Source organism: Oncorhynchus gorbuscha, linkage group LG10 (genome assembly GCF_021184085.1).
Source record: "Oncorhynchus gorbuscha isolate QuinsamMale2020 ecotype Even-year linkage group LG10, OgorEven_v1.0, whole genome shotgun sequence".
Classification (NCBI taxonomy): domain Eukaryota; kingdom Metazoa; phylum Chordata; class Actinopteri; order Salmoniformes; family Salmonidae; genus Oncorhynchus; species Oncorhynchus gorbuscha.
Genome location: NC_060182.1, coordinates 36,156,978 through 36,174,216, shown reverse-complemented (window position 1 = coordinate 36,174,216; position 17,239 = coordinate 36,156,978). Strand labels below are relative to the sequence as shown.

Here is a 17,239-nt window from a genome sequence, read left to right as displayed (position 1 = left end):
TCCCGCTATCTCTCTCAGAATGACCTTCTTGATCCAAATCAGTCAGGTTTCAAGACTAGTCATTCAACTGAGACTGCTCTTCTCTGTATCACGGAGGCGCTCCGCACCGCTAAAGCTAACTCTCTCTCCTCTGCTCTCATCCTTCTAGACCTATCGGCTGCCTTCGATACTGTGAACCATCAGATCCTCCTCTCCACCCTCTCCGAGTTGGGCATCTCCACGCTTGGATTGCGTCCTACCTGAAGGTTCTACCAGGTGGCGTGGCGAAATCTGTCTCCTGTCTTCACCACTGGTGTCCCCCAGGAGCTCTGTTCTATCTCCTATTCTCGGAACAGACTTGGCTCTGTCATAACCTCACATGGTCTCTCCTATCATTGCTATGCAGACGACACACAATTACTTCTCCTTTCCCCTTCTGATGACCAGGTGGCGAATCGAATGTCTGGCAGACATTCAGTGTGGAAGGATCACCACCTCAAGGAACTTCGAAGACGGGCTGCTCTTCCTCCCGGGAAGGACTGCCCGTTCCATGATCTCGCCATCACGGTTGACAACTCCATTGTGTCCTCCTCCCAGAGCGCTAAGAACCTTGGCGTGATCCTGGACAACAAACTGCTTCCAACTAACATCAAGGCGCCCGTTCCTGTAGGTTCATGCCCAACATCCGATGGTCACCTTGGCACTTGTCATCTCCCAGACTCAGGCTGGGCTCCTCTGTGCTGGGGGAGTGTTCAACCTTCCCAAGGCCCTGCACTGATGAAGCATCTAGACCATGGTGGAATGGAGATCGGAGGCTCTGATCAGTTAAGGGCACTTTATTTGGCCTGCTCTCCCTACCACTGAGGAAGTACAGTTCCTCAGCTCAGTCAAAACTGTAATGCAAACTCCCTCACGCGCCAGGACAGCGGAGTCAATCACCACCTTCCTGTCCCTCTAACAGTAGGATAAAGTAATCACCCCTCCCCCTTAAAATATTTAGATGCACTATTGTAAAGTGGTTGTTCACTGGATGTCAGAATGCAATTTGTAAGTCGCTCTGGATAAGAGCGTTGCAAATGACTTAAATGTAAATGTAAATGTAACTGCCCGATCCGTGGCATGCCCACCCTCTGCACTGCGACCCCATCCTGTGTTGTGTTGCTGTGTTCTGCATTGCTGAGTTCTATACCACTGGGCCTTTTAAAAAGGCAGTCTGGAAATAACTAGTGTTTACAGTAGCCCCGCCGGGTCGCCCTGCCTGTCATCAGCAGACGGACGGACGGATGGACAGACAGACAGACGAAGAAACATCAACACAGCAAGGGTGGAATCCTGAGAGACACTGACAAAACAGAGTCAGACTGCTCCTCAGTGCCACAGACACATTTAGAGGGACACACACACACACACACGGAGGGTGTTCGGTTGTCTACTAAATAGAAGAGAGTTTTTGTTGTGTGTCATTTTCTTTACCGGGGCTGTGATATTAGGGAATTGCAGGTACAGTACTGTGGTACCCAGGCACAGCGCTGTGATGACGTCGCAACTCCCTGAGCAGCAACATGAATTATGGGTGTCAAAAGTGTCAGTGAAGACACACAAACATCACACACGGTTCCTCACTCCGTGCTGTGCTAGTCGGGGGATAGGCTAAAGCGGTACTCTGAAAACAGTTCTGGTAATTACTAGCGGCTGTTAATTGTTAAGGGGTGGCTAATTGGGAGTGTGTGAAAGGGAGCGTTGATTATCAGTTAGCTGCAGGCTAGCTTTAGTACGGGTGAGATACAGGTGTGGACGAAGGCAAGTGTGGAGGTGTTCATTCAGGTATCCTCCTATGGTTTACTACTGCACGACAACAGCTACTGTTGACAACACCTATTGTCTATTTAATCACTGCTGATTCCCTGGGCACCTCTGTGGTAATGACTGTGCTATTATGTATTTCAACATAACATACTTCAAGAAAAGGCTTCATCATTTCAGTTCATTGGTAGGCCTGTTATACCTTATTCTCTGGCTTACAAGACAACAACGGCAGGCGGTATGGAAGAAAGCTTGAGGAACACTTCCCTTCCTCATTCTGAAACCTTTTCACAGTCTCCAGCCAACCGTGTAGAGTTAGTTATTGGTTATTTTTCCAAGTTTCTTACTTTTTCATGACTATTTTGTACTAAAATACTTATATAATAGTCACGATAACAGTCTTACCACAAAAGCGTAGAGCTGGGCAGAGCGAGTCTTGAGGTCAGGTCTGCACTCCCCAACGCACAGCTGGACCGGGCCAGGCTTGCTGTCTGCTGGTGCTGCGTCCATCTCACACACTATCCTGGAAGAGAACACCACACACACACCGTCAGACACACCATCCAGCAACGAGGAGACGAAACACAGTCCGACACTCAGCCAGACATCTAAAAACAGGGCTCCACAAACAAGGAGCGCACGATCACAACGCTATCTAGCACGTCTATTCAGCATTTGTACAATACAGCTCAATGTCACGGAGTACATTATTCAACACAAAGCACATACTGTACGTAACAATGTGCTTTGTCATCCATTCCCATCGACACAGTAGTGTTCTCAGCCAGTCCCTGTTCAGACTTCACCAGGTAGACTCTCATATATATGTTGGACTGGGAGGAAAAGTTACCAGAGTCATTATGGGCCTCTACGTTGTCGATCTCATCTCGTGCTGTCATCTACTCTCCGGGTCTCTGATTGGTTTACGTGACACATCCAAGGCAGGCCATTTAGAAAGGCATTGCACTGTACTCGCGCACGTGACATTCAAAAACGCGGAACTTAATTGAACTGGACACCTCGCCGCGTACAGCTCCACCAGCTCCACCAGTCGCCACACCACTCATAGCAGTAGCCCATAACTTCCTGGTGAGTGGAGGGGCCTAGACATCATAAATAGCCTTCCACAGACAAGCCCCCCGCCGTGCTGATCAAGCTCCAGCATCGCCGTAGCAACGTCAAATATAAATCACAGTCAGAAACCCGGCCGACACCCCACGGAGGATCAATGCAGCTTCATCATAAGGCGTGATCAGGTGTCTCCCTCCGCCGGCAGGTGGCCAGATCAAATGACATAATAAAACCAGGAGGCCTATCGATCGGCGCTTGTGGAAAGTAATAAAGAACAAGAATCAATCATGGTGTTGAGGGAGATGAAGAGAGACGGCGCGAGAGAGAGCCAGAGAGAAAGAGAAAATGAGAAAGAGAGATGGAGAGTAGGGTGGCCACATCATTGTTTCTCTAGCGCTTATCTCCTGAATCACAATTAATGAGGCCAAGAGAGCTCCTGGTTGGGCTGAGAGGAAGAGATTTACTCCCAGGCAGGGACCAGTGTTTCTCCTATATGCAATCATGGCCGCCACTTCAAAACATAAATAATAATAATATACTATATAATATATATATATATATATATAAATGTATTTTTTTTTTAAATGGGGTGGTAAAACGTTTTCAAAGTAAACTTAAACTTTCATCACGCACACCTGTCCCCCTTTCCCACTGATTAGTACTTGTATAAGTGTTCCGTTTGGCTTCCATTGGGCTGTCAATTATTGTTCCAATGCGTGTGAGTTTGTGCGCGTGCGTACCTGTGCTGTGTGTTTTGGCTTTCGTACCTTTGTGGATAGCGCAGATGATTACGGGTCTCGTCCCGTGTGTTAATCACTGTGCGCGTGTGTAATTTATTCGAGGTACTGCACGCTCTTTTGTTTTGGGATTCTACCCTGTGTTTCGTTCCATGTTTATTTGGTCTTCGCCCCCGTGCCTTTACACGATACGCCGTAATTTGGGTTTAATAAAAAAAAAACGTTTTTTATATTATATTATTATATTTTTATAACAATTGTAGGAAATGAGCTTTAAAGCTGAACATTTTCTCTCAGCACCATGACAAAATGTGTAGAAATGCAGGAAACTAGCTTGATAACAGCAAAATTGTGTCTTAGCGCCCAAGAGGGGGGCCTCTAAGATCGCGCTGCGTCCATTACAGCGTGTTGTAGTTACTTCACAATACCAGTTTAACTGACTGGAAGGAAGAAGGAAGAAGGAAGCCTGTACAGAATAAACATATTCTAAAACATGCATCCCGTTTTGCTCTCTGCAAAAAATGTGGCAAAGCAATTCACTTTTGGTTCTGAATACAAAGTGTTATGTTTGGGGCAAATCCAATACAACACATTACTGAGTACTACTCCATATTTTCAAGCATAGTGGTGGCTGCATCATGTTATGGTTATGCTTGTAATCGTTAAGGACTAGGGAGTTTTTCAGGATAAGAAACAAAAGGGAGCTAAGCACAGGCAAATACCTCTGGAACCTAGTGCAGTCTGATTTCCACCAAACACTGGGAGATTAAATTACCTTTCAGTAGGACAATAACCTAAAACACAAGGCCAAGTCTAGACTGGGGTTGCTTACCAAGAGGACAGTGAATGTTCCTGAGTGGCAAAGTTACAGTTTGGACTTAAATCTACTTGAAAATCTATGGCAAGACCTGAAAATGGTTGTCTTGCAATGATCAACAACCAATTATACCTTTATTTAACTAGTCAGTTTAGAACAAATTCTTATTTTCAATGACGGCCTAGCAACAGTGGGTTAACTGCCTGTTCAGGGGCAGAACGACAGATTTGTACCTTGTCAGCTCAGGGATTTGAACTTGCAGCCTTCCGGTTACTAGTCCAACGCTCTAACCACTAGGCTACCCTGCCGCAGAATAGTGGGCAAATGTTACACAATACAGGTGTGGAAAGCTCTTACATACATACCCAGAAAGACTCACAGCTGTAATCGCTGGCAAAGGTGCTTCTTCTAAGTATTGACTCAGGGGTGTGAATACTTACGTAAATTAGATATCTGTATTTCATTTTCATAACATTTGCTCATATCTAAAAACAGGTTTTCACTTTGTCATTATGGGGTATTATTGCGTGTAGATGGGTGAGAAAAGCTTTATTCCATTTTGAATTCAGGCTGTATCCTGACAAGACGTGGAACAAGTCAACGGGTATGAATACTTCCGGAAGGCACCGTATATAACACGTATATGTTACAAACCAAAAATGTTAAACAATGTTACTTTTGTCCTCCGAAGACGGGGGGTGGTGGGATGTCCAATAGTAAAAAAAGAAAGAAAAGAAGAGACTAAATAAATCATCTGTTGACTGGAGTACAACTTGTGGTGCAAACCACACTAGTCCGACCAAGGCAAGACTAACAGGGCAGAGAACCAACAGGTTGACAATGTGTGCTAACTTCTGCTAAGTCAGGGATCCAGACCACGACGCCAACACCACCCACAACCCTACCCCTTCTTAGTCTCAGCAATACTGCTGTTGGGGACCTCGGCCAGGTTTCTAATTTCCCCCTCTGACACGTTTCACACGGCAAAATAAATGAATTCACTCCAGCAGTGTCCCAATCGGATTAAACTGCTGTCAGATCGGTGCACTGCTGACAAATGGTCCCCTACAGCCAGTGTGACATGCAGTGCATTTCAATTATACACACACACATACACGCAGCCAGACCTCCCCAAACACTTACGGTGCTAAAATATAACTTTACCCCACACAACACCAACTATCCCCCAACCTAGCTACCAAAGACTATTTCAAAAGCCTCTGCCTTAATAGCAATGGCTAAAATTCTTCCCTCCTGGATGTATAGAGGAGAATACACGCACAGCAAAGTGTCAAATGAACTCCTTTGAAAGTTCTCTGATTTGCCTCAGTATCGGTGCTGAGGTATACCTGACGTGGGTGTGTATAGTAGTCAACACCGCAGCAGGACCGTGCTGCAGTGCTCCTCGGGGTTCAGAGGGAGGGCAGAAGAAGGCCAGCAGAGGAATTAAGTTTAAGGACTTCACTCCACAGAGGAGTCTGTTCTACTCTGTTCTGTGGTGTGCCAGGCTACCTTTGTCTCCGCAGGCCTCAGCTCCAACACGAAAGTCACAAATCTGTCTTCTACCCCGCTGACTCCAAGTCATTGTCCTTTCATTCAAATGGAGGAAGAGAGAGTGACAGGGCACTTTTTCTGTTCATACCCTCCTTTTGCTCTGCACTCCTCTCCAGTCAGGGTCAGGATGGTAGAGTGCTGCTGTGTGCTAACAGAGAGGGTTCCATTTGAGTCAATCGTCACCTGTCAAGGTGAGGGCACCCATAAGCCACCACTCCATTCCACTCAGGGTCAGGATGGTAGAGTGCTACTGTGTGCTGACAGGGAGGGTCAGGGGTCATTCACCTGAGAGGTGTACAGGACACATACACTTGTCTGTCTCTGTGAAGACAGAGAGCACTGTTACAGTACTGCTGTGACGGAGAGGGTCTAGGTACCCATCTAGGTGAGGGCAGGGGTATCCACAATGCACTGCTCTCCTGACTCAGCCATTCTGACTCAACTGTCTAGTCTATCTGTGGGAGGCAGCAGGAAGCCAATTATGAAACATGGGCCACGGACAATTAGTGAAGGGAGATGGGACAGGCTTAATGTGCTCTCTGCTGCACCAGGCAATTAAAACAATTAAACAAAGGTAAACACACACAGAGGTTCTGGGACTGACGGGTTGTGTATGTCTGTGTGTGTGTATGTGTGTGTGTGAGGTGTGGGTTATCTTCCTGTACGAGAAAACAACAGGCCGAGACTGATGGCCTTGCTCTAGTCATAAGAGAGAGAGAGAGAGAGAGAGAGAGAGAGAGAGAGAGTGCATGCTTGTCTGTGTGTGTGTCTGAGTGTCTCTGTGTATTTGCCTTTGTTTGCGTGTGTGTGTGTGTGTGCGTGCGTGTGCCTGTCTCTGAGTGAGTGTGTGTGTGTCTTTGTGTGTGTCTTTGTGTGTGTGTGTGTGTGTGTGTGTGTGTGTGTGTGTGTGTGTGTGTGTGTGTGTGTGTGTGTGTGTGTGTGTGTGTGTGTGTGTGTGTGTGTGTGTGTGTGCGTACGTGCCTCTCTCTGTGTAAGTGTGTGTCTGTGTCTGTCTGTGTGTGTGTGTGTGTGAGCTGCCAGCTTGTGTTAGATGGTCCAGTCTCATACCGTTGTATACAGCCCCAAGGCTTGACAGTGAACATAATTAGGCCTATGTGATGTTCATTTACTTTTACTGTGCTTTTACCCACCTCTCAGTGGTCTGCAATCTGCAGACTTAGTGACTGCATGGCTGTTGTGGGATAGTCTTAAAATGGAGAAAGAACTGGGAACTGAGATCATTTGTTGTGAAGATAATATAGGGTTTCTCCTTTTTGTTCACTCTATTTCAAGGCATCTTCTGCCATTATTCCATTACTGTTCTGTGGAAACATGTTCCATTCACCTAACACTGTCATTGATTAATTGACTAGGAATTGCTACAGTTTAAAAAAAATATATAATAATTGAAATCCAAGGTTAGGGTTAAGGCTATGTTAATGTGTGTGTGACCTGTGTGTTTACTTACTGTTCTGCGATGATGTAGCCTTCCTCCACAGGGGAACACTTGACTCCAGCCACCTCCACGTTGTCCACCATCTCACTGAATGCCAGGCCCAGGTTCATGCCATGGATGGTCACCCTGGTACCCCCCTCTGGAGGGCCAGCTACTGGGGTCACCTGCAGAGGTCAAAGGGGAGAGAGGTCAGAGGTTAAGGGAGAAACATACGTCATACTTTACACCATGGCATTCCATAGTAACGTGGTTTTCCCTGACAATCTAAAGGTTTTGACTGACGATCATAATATGGTATTGTGTATCTCTTTCTATCTCGTGAGATGGATATTGCGAGAGACCCTCTGTATGTAGCTGGTCATAGGGGTTCTGAGCAGAAATTAAAAGCTTTTTCAACCTCCGACCCCAACCACCCGTTTAAGAAAACAGGCATGATGTCATCACACCAGGGCCCACCTGAAAGAGGGGACTAATGGAACCGGCATCATTACTCCTAGAAGGATGATGTCATCGTTCACTTCACATAACACAACACACAAACATAACCCTCAACTACCAGCACCATCTTCTAATATACTGTATATACTGTACACTGTATATATGTTATGTATTAATAAAGCCAATTCAAATAATTTGGCCAAACACAAAAACCTGGAGGGTGAATTAACATTCCGGATACCGGCCTAGTCCCCTGATCTGCTGCTGCTGTTGCCATGGGTGATCAATCTAACAAGAGACCATATTAGTGCTCAGTGCAGCCCACCTTGTAATAAAATACAATATGGCTGCCCAGCATGACCTTGGCTCTGGGTGGCATGCTGCCTTCTGTGCTGCACAGCCCCTCAGTGGCTCGGAGCTGGCTGCTGTCCAGAGGAGAGGAGTGTGTGTGTGTGTGTCTGTGTGTGCGAGGAGGAGGAGAGAAAAGGAGAGGGAAGAGAAGAGAGGAGCAGGAGGAGGGGACACACACACACACACACAATACCATCTCCATGTGTGAAGTCACAGCCTCTATGTAAACAATCAATATGCCATTACTGGGCACGCATGTGGAAGTAAAACCAACAAAAGTGTCCAGCATTATAATCCGGTGCCCGCTTTCTGGTCCGCATTCACCCCTGCCACGTGAGAGTGGCGAGCGGCGGGTCTCTCTCTCTACCTTCCTGCGTCTGTGGGTGCCCACTTGTGCGTTGTACTAACCCAGTGGGACGCCTGCATTGTAATCTAGATTTTGTGGACATTAATTGCTCTGGATGTAACGTAAGTGTGTCACTGCACTGCCTGAGGGTCTGAATACATCAATGTTTTAGTGCTACTTGGGCATGCAGGGTACAGGGGGAAACACAGTGGAGAGAGGAGGAGGCCTGGCTAAATATATCCATGTCAGACCAAGGCTGGAACAATGCCAAACAACTTAGGGATAGTTACATAAGAAATGGGGGAGGTTTAATGCCCCAGAGAGAGGGGAGAGAGAGAGAGAGAGAGAGAGAGAGAGAGAGAGAGAGAGAGAGAGAGAGAGAGAGAGAGAGATGAGCAGAATAATTGTTCTGTGTGCCACTCTGGAAGGTGTGGCAGCCATAGGGGAAGCACAGCATGATAGATGATGTAATGGTCGGTGCAGTATCTCTAGTGAAAGCGTGTGAGACCCTCTCCTAGCCAGAAGCTGCAGTATAACTCTTCTGATGACAGGCCGGACATGGGATACAACTTGAATAACTTGAATCCATTCATGAAGCACATATCACTGCTCACAGGCTTGAGTATTCAGATGAGTATAAATATCCCTTTGTGTGGCACGACATCAAAGTTATCAAAGACTCCCCCTCAAAGACTTGGAGAGCAGAGATGGTCCGTGTCTGACCCTGGCTCTATCTCCGTGGCAGATGAACAATTGGACGACGCCCACAGAAGTCCCTAAGAACCAATTCCAAACCCGTGGTTACATGGTGACACGCTAATCAACTCCTAATGAACAAAGACAGACTGGGATCTGGCTCATCAGCAGGAATGCTGTGTGTGTGTGTCTCAGTGTGTGTTTGTGTGTGTGTGTCTCAGTGTGTGTTTGTGTGTGTGTGTCTCAGTGTGTGTGTGTGTGAGCGAGCAGCTTTCTACTTATGCTACATCCTCCTCTCCTTTCTCGTCTCCTCTCAGTCTAAGTGACACACTACTCTACTTCAGGCGCCCGCCGCCCGCCCGCCTGTTTGTCTTAACACTAAACACTGACTCTCTACTCTCAGCCCTAGCCAGGCAAGAGAGGATTGCTCATTGGGCATGCACGCACCTCCTGCTGCCGACAGACCCCGCCCCCCCCTCCCCAGCTCCACGCTCCCTGTGTAATCCTTTTAAGAGGAGCTCTGCTGCCCGCACGGCTTTGTCACACTGTGTCAATGGATGGTAATTTCAAGAAAACAGCCAGCCAGCTCACACATGCCCACTTCCTCTCCCCTAGATACAGCTCCAGGGATGTGAAGGGTGGGCCGGTGGGGGTGGGGGGTACAAATGGCCATTTCCTAACACATGCCACTGGATTTGGGATTGGGAAGGATGAGAAAGGCGAAGAACAGGAAGGGGGGTGAGATGACTGAATGAATGGAAAAGATGGAGAAGTGTAGAGGGGGTGAGAAGGAGAAGGGTAAGAAGGAGAAGTGTACAGGGGGATGAGAAGGAGAAGGGTACAGGGGGGTGAGAAGGAGAAGGGTACAGGGAGGTGAGAAGGAGAAGGGTACAGGGAGTGAGAAGGTGAATGGTACAGGGGGTGAGAAGAAGAAGGGTACAGGGGGTGAGAAGGAGAAGGGTACAGGGGGTGAGAAGGAGAAGGGTACAGGGGGTGAGAAGGAGAAGGGTACAGAGAGTGAGAAGGAGAAGGGTACAGGGGGTGAGAAGGAGAAGTGTAGAGGGGGTGAGAAGGAGAAGGGTACAGGGGGTGAGAAGGTAGAAGGGTACAGGGGGTGAGAAGGAGAAGGGTACAGGGGGTGAGAAGGAGAAGGGTACAGGGGGTGAGAAGGTAGAAGGGTACAGGGGGTGAGAAGGAGAAGGGTACAGGGGGTGAGAAGGAGAAGGGAACAGGGGGTGAGAAGGTGAAGTGTAGAGGGGTAGGAAGGAGAAGGGTACAGGGGGTGAGAAGGTAGAAGGGTACAGGGGGTGAGAAGGAGAAGGGTACAGGGGGTGAGAAGGAGAAGTGTACAGGGGGTGAGAAGGTAGAAGGGTACAGGGGGTGAGAAGGAGAAGGGTACAGGGGGTGAGAAGGTGAAGTGTAGAGGGGGGTGAGAAGGAGAAGGATATAGGGGGTGAGAAGGTAGAAGGGTACACGGGGTGAAAAGGAGAAGGGTACAGGGGGATGAGAAGGAGAAGTGTAGAGGGGGGTGAGAAGGAGAAGGGTACAGGGGTTGAGAAGGTAGAAGGGTACAGGGGTGAAAAGGAGAAGTGTAAATGGGGTGAGAAGGAAAAGTGTAGAGGGGGTGAGAAGGAGAAGTGTAAAGGGGTTGAGAAGGAGAAGGGTACAGGGGGTGAGAAGGAGAAGGGTACAGGGGGTGAGAAGGAGAAGGGTACAGGGGGTGAGAAGGTAGAAGGGTACAGGGGGGGGGGGGTACAAATGGCCATTTCCTAACACATGCCACTGGATTTGGGATTGGGAAGGATGAGAAAGGCGAAGAACAGGAAGGGGGGTGAGATGACTGAATGAAAGGAAAAGATGGAGAAGTGTAGAGGGGGTGAGAAGGAGAAGGGTAAGAAGGAGAAGTGTACAGGGGGTGAGAAGGAGAAGTGTACAGGGGGATGAGAAGGAGAAGGGTACAGGGAGGTGAGAAGGAGAAGGGTACAGGGAGTGAGAAGGTGAAGGGTACAGGGGGTGAGAAGAAGAAGGGTACAGGGAGGTGAGAAGGAGAAGGGTACAGGGGGTGAGAAGGAGAAGGGTACAGGGGGTGAGAAGGAGAAGGGTACAGGGAGTGAGAAGGTGAATGGTACAGGGGGTGAGAAGAAGAAGGGTACAGGGGGTGAGAAGGAGAAGGGTACAGGGGGTGAGAAGGAGAAGGGTACAGGGGGTGAGAAGGAGAAGGGTGAGAGAGTGAGAAGGAGAAGGGTACAGAGGGGTGAGAAGGAGAAGTGTAGAGGGGGTGAGAAGGAGAAGGGTACAGGGGTGAGAAGGTAGAAGGGTACAGGGGGTGAGAAGGAGAAGGGTACAGGGGGTGAGAAGGAGAAGGGTACAGGGGGTGAGAAGGTAGAAGGGTACAGGGGGTGAGAAGGAGAAGGGTACAGGGGGTGAGAAGGAGAAGGGAACAGGGGGTGAGAAGGTGAAGTGTAGAGGGGGTAGGAAGGAGAAGGGTACAGGGGGTGAGAAGGTAGAAGGGTACAGGGGGTGAGAAGGAGAAGGGTACAGGGGGTGAGAAGGAGAAGTGTACAGGGGGTGAGAAGGTAGAAGGGTAAATGGGGGTGAGAAGGAGAAGGGTACAGGGGGTGAGAAGGTGAAGTGTAGAGGGGGTGAGAAGGAGAAGGATATAGGGGGTGAGAAGGAGAAGGGTACACGGGGTGAAAAGGAGAAGGGTGGGGGATGAGAAGGAGAAGTGTAGAGGGGGGTGAGAAGGAGAAGGGTAGGGGGTTGAGAAGGTAAAGGGTACAGGGGTGAAAAGGAGAAGTGTAAATGGGGTGAGAAGGAAAAGTGTAGAGGGGGTGAGAAGGAGAAGTGTAAATGGGGTTGAGAAGGAGAAGGGTGGGGGTAAGGTGAAGGGTACAGGGGGTGAGAAGGAGAAGGGTACAGGGGGTGAGAAGGAGAAGGGTGGGGGTGAGAAGGAGAAGGGTACAGGGGGTGAGAAGGAGAAGTGTAGAGGGGGCTGAGAAGGAGAAGGGTACAGGGGGTGAAAAGGAGAAGTGAGAGGGGGTGAGAAGAAGTATAAAGGGGTGAGAAGGAGAAGTGTAAATGGGGTGAGAAGGAGAAGTGTAAATGGGGTAGGAAGGAGAAGTGTAAATGGGGTGAGAAGGAGAAGTGTAAATGGGGTGAGAAGGAGAAGTGTAGAGGGGGTGAAAAGGAGAAGTGTAGAGGGGGTGAGAAGGAGAAGTATAAGTGGGGTGAGAAGGAGAAGTGTAAATGGGGTGAGAAGGAGAAGTGTAAATGGGGTGAGAAGGAGAAGTGTAAATGGGGTAGGAAGGAGAAGTGTAAATGGGGTGAGAAGGAGAAGTGTAAATGGGGTGAGAAGGAGAAGTGTAGAGGGGGTGAAAAGGAGAAGTGTAGAGGGGGTGAGAAGGAGAAGTATAAGTGGGGTGAGAAGGAGAAGTGTAAATGGGGTGAGAAGGAGAAGTGTAAATGGGGTGAGAAGGAGAAGTGTAAATGGGGTAGGAAGGAGAAGTGTAAATGGGGTGAGAAGGAGAAGTGTAGAGGGGGGTGAGAAGGAGAAGTGTAAATGGGGTGAGAAGGAGAAGTGTAAATGGGGTGAGAAGGAGAAGTGTAGAGGGGGGTGAGAAGGAGAAGTGTAGAGGGGGTGAGAAGGGACAGTGGGGTGAGAAGGAGAAGTGTAGAGGGGGTGAGAAGGGACAGTGGGGTGAGAAGGAGAAGTGTAGAGGGGGTGAGAAGGAGAAGTGTAGAGGGGGTGAGAAGGGACAGTGGGGTGAGAAGGAGAAGTGTAGAGGGGGTGAGAAGGAGAAGTGTAAAGGGGGTTGAGAAGGGACAGTGGGGTGAGAAGGAGAAGTGTAGAGGGGGTGAGAAGGGACAGTGGGGTGAGAAGGAGAAGTGTAGAGGGGGTGAGAAGGAGAAGTGTAGAGGGGGTGAGAAGGAGAAGTGTAGAGGGGGTTGAGAAGGGACAGTGGGGTGAGAAGGAGAAGTGTAGAGGGGGGGACAGTGAGAAGGGACAGTGGGGTGAGAAGAAGTGTAGAGGGGGTGAGAAGGAGAAGTGTAGAGGGGGTGAGTAGGGACAGTGGGGTGAGAAGAAGTGTAGAGGGGGGTGATAAGGAGAAGTGTAGAGGGGGTGAGAAGGGACAGTGGGGTGAGAAGAAGTGTAGAGGGAATGAGAATACGTTTTTTTGTATTGTTTTTGTAATTTTACTAGGATACCAATTAGCTGTTGCAAAAGCCGCAGCTACTCTTCCTGAGGTCCACACAGAACATGAAACAGGACGTAATAGACAAGAACAGCTCAAGTATAGAACTACATACAATTTAAAACGGCACACATAGCCTACATATCAATACATTCACAGAAAATATCTAGGTTGAATAGGGGAGAGACATTGTGCCACGAGGTGTTGCTTTATCTGTTTTTTGAAACCAGGTTTGCTGTTCAGTTGATCAATCAGAGATGGAAGGGAGTTCCATGCAATAATGGTTCTATATAATACTGTACGCTTTCTTCAATTTGTTCTGGGTTTGGGGACTGTGAAAAGACCCCTGGTGGCATGTCTGGTGGTGTAAGTGTGTGTGTCAGAGCTGTGTGTAAGTTGACTATGCAAACAATTTAGAATTTTCAACACATTAATGTTTCTTATAAAAAAGAAGTGATGCAGTCAGTCTCTCCTCAACTCTTTGCCAAGAGAGACTGGCATGGATAGTATTTACAATACCATTCAAAAGTTTGGGGTCACTTAGACATGTCCTTGTTTTTTAAAAGAAAAGCTTTTTTTTTGTCCATTAAAATAACATCAAATTGATCAGAAATTACAACCTGCCTTCTAGGCAGAGTTTTTCTGTCCAGTGTCTGTGTTATTTTGCCCATCTTTTCTTTTTATTGGTCAGTCTGAGATGTGGCTTTTTCTTGGCATCTCTGCCTAGAAGGCCAGCATCCCAGAGTCGCCTCTTCCCTGTTGACATTGAGACTGGTGTTTTGCGGGTACTATTTAATGAAGCTGCCAGTTGAGGACTTGTGAAGTGTCTGTTTCTCAAACTAGACACTTTAATGTACTTGTTCTCTTGCTCAGTTGTGCACCGGGGCCTCCCACTCCTCCTTCTATTATGGTTAGAGCCTGTTCTGTTCTGCACAGCGTTGTACCAGATCTTCAGTTTCTTGGCAATTTCTCACATGGAATAGCCTTCATTTCTCAGAACAAGAATACACTGACAAGTTTTTTGTTTCTGCCCATTTTGAGCCTGTAATCGAACTGACAAATGCTGATGCTCCAGATACTCAACTAGTCTAAAGGATAGTTTTATTGCTTCTTTAATCAGAACAACAGTTTTCAGCTGTGCTAACATAATTGCAAAATAGTTTTCTAATGATCAATTAGCCTTTTAAAATGATAAACTTGGATTAGTGCCATTGGAACACAGGAGTGATGGTTGCTGATAATGGGCCTCTGTATGCCTATGTAGACATTCCATAAAAATATGCAATTTCCAGCAACAATAGTCATCTACAGCATCAACAATGTCGACATTATACTTCTGATCAAATTTATGAGCATGAGCTCTATAAGCATGCTGAAAGTCTCTTGTAAATTTGTTTACAGAGAAATAGCATTGTTTTTGATCAAAAACATTTTCCAACAGTTTACTAAGAGCGGGCAGCAAGCTGATTGGTCGGCTGTTTGAACCAGTAAAGGCCGCTTTACCACTCTTGGGTAGCGGAATGACCACTGCTTCCCTCCCAGCCTGAGGACAAACCCCTTCGTCTATATGATAGATAGGAGTGACCATAGAGTCAGCTACCATCCTCAGTAGCCTTCCATCTAAGTTGTCAATGCCAGAATGTTTGTCATTGTTGATCGATAACAATAATTGTTTCCACCTGTGCTACTATCTTGTCTCATCGCTACAACTCCTATACGGGCTCGGAAGAGAGAAAGGTCGAAAGTCATGCGTCCTCCGATACACAACCCAACCAAGCCACGCTGCTTCTTAACACAGTGCGCATCCAACCCGGAAGCCAGCTGCACCAATGTGTCGGAGGAAACACTGTGCACCTGGCGACCTTGGTTAGCGTGCACTGCGCCCGGCCCGCCACAGGAGTCGCTGGTTGTGACAGAGCCTGGGCGCGAACCCAGAGTCTCTGGTGGCACAGCTAGCACTGCAGTGCCCTTGACCACTGCGCCACGTTACAAAATTCTAACTTACAATGCTTTTCTTTCATTATTTGTTTTTTTATGCATGAATACGATGGCTCACTGTTTGTTGTTGGCATTTTCTGCTTAAGCTTTCCCACTGGTTTTATAAGCCATCTGATTCGATTAAAGATGGAGTTGAATTTGTCTTTCTGCCCATAATTTTAAAGTACTTCCATCATTCTTTATATCATTGATCTTGGCTTCATAATACAGTTTCTAATTCTTTTTCTTGAGTTTAGTCACATAATTTCTCAATTTGCAGTAAGTCAGCCAGTCAGATGTGCAGCCAGACTTATTAGCCACTCTGTCACGGATTCCCCCGGTACACCTGTTTCCCATTCCCCCTGATTAGTAATTGTATACATGTGCCCTCTGTTCACCATTATTTGTCGGTTATTGTTCCCATGTCTGTTGGTCTTGTGAGTACCTGTGCTTTGTGGTTTCGGCTTTTGTGCTGCGTGTATTGTGTGTTCGTTATTACGGGTCCCGTCCCGTGTATTGTTGTGCACTTGTTATTACGGGTCTCGTCCTGTGTATTGTTGTGCACTTGTTATTACACTTGGGTCTCGTCCTGTGTATTGTTGTGCACTTTTTATTACTGGTCTCGTCCTGTGTATTTTTGTGCACTTGGGTCTTGTCCGTCCCTTGTTATTGTCTCGTCCTGTGTATTGTTGTGCACTTGTTATTACGGGTCCCCCGTCCTGTGTATTGTTGTGCACTCGTTATTACGGGTCTCGTCCCGTCGTCCCGTGTGTATTGTTGTATTACTTGTTATTGTTGTGCACTTGGGTCTCGTCCCGTGTATTGTTGTGCACGTGTTATTACGGGTCTCGTCCCGTGTATTGTTGTGCACTTGTTATTACTTGTTATTACGGGTCTCGTCCCGTGTATTGTTGTGCACTTGTTATTACGGGTCTCGTCCCGTGTATTGTTGTGCACTTGTTATTACGGGTCTCGTCCTGTGTATTGTTGTGCACTTGTTATTATGGGTCTCGTCCTGTGTATTGTTGTGCACTTGTTATTACGGGTCTTGTCCCGTGTATTGTTGTGCACTTGTTATTATGGGTCTTGTTATTACGGGTCTTGTCCCGTGTATTGTTGTGCGTCCTGTGTATTGTTGTGCACTTGTTATTACGGGTCTCCTGTGTATTGTTGTGCACTTGTCCTGTGTATTGTTGTACACTTGTTATTACGGGTCTCGTCCCGTGTATTGTTGTGCACTTGTTATTACGGTTCTCGTCCTGTGTATTGTTGTACACTTGTTATTACGGGTCTCGTCCCGTGTATTGTTGTGCACTTGTTATTACAGGTCTCGTCCCGTGTATTGTTGTGCACTTGTTATTACAGGTCTCGTCCTGTGTATTGTTCTACACTTGTTATTACGGGTCTTGTCCCGTGTATTGTTGTGCACTTGTTATTATGGGTCTCGTCCTGTGTATTGTTGTGCACTTGTTATTACGGTTCTCGTCCCGTGTATTGTTGTGCACTTGTTATTACGGGTCTCGTCCTGTGTATTGTTGTGCACTTGTTATTACGGGTCTCGTCCTGTGTATTGTTGTGCACTTGTTATTACGGGTCTCGTCCTGTGTATTGTTGTGCACTTGTTATTACAGGTCTCGTCCCGTGTATTGTTGTGCACTTGTTATTACGGGTCTCGTCCTGTGTATTGTTGTACACTTGTTATTACGGGTCTCGTCCTGTGTATTGTTGTGCACTTATTATTACGGGTCTCATTCCATGTATTTATTAGAGGTTTAAGATCGCTCTTTTGTTTTGGGCTTCGTCCCCGTGTCTTTCATGGCA

General features: G+C 47.4%; 1 protein-coding gene across 2 annotated transcripts in view; it reads right to left on the bottom strand.

The window, feature by feature from the left end:
- LOC124045985 (plexin-A2-like) overlaps positions 1–17,239 on the bottom strand; it is a 349,620-nt gene that overhangs the window by 77,367 nt on the left and 255,014 nt on the right. The window contains exons 13-14 of one of the 2 annotated variants that reach the window (XM_046365864.1): positions 7,430–7,581; positions 2,188–2,305 (exon numbers count right to left, since the gene is read on the bottom strand). In XM_046365864.1, the coding sequence (XP_046221820.1) occupies positions 2,188–2,305; positions 7,430–7,581 (270 nt within the window). The remainder of the gene's footprint in view (positions 1–2,187; positions 2,306–7,429; positions 7,582–17,239) is intronic. The other variant, XR_006840933.1, reaches the window with a different exon arrangement.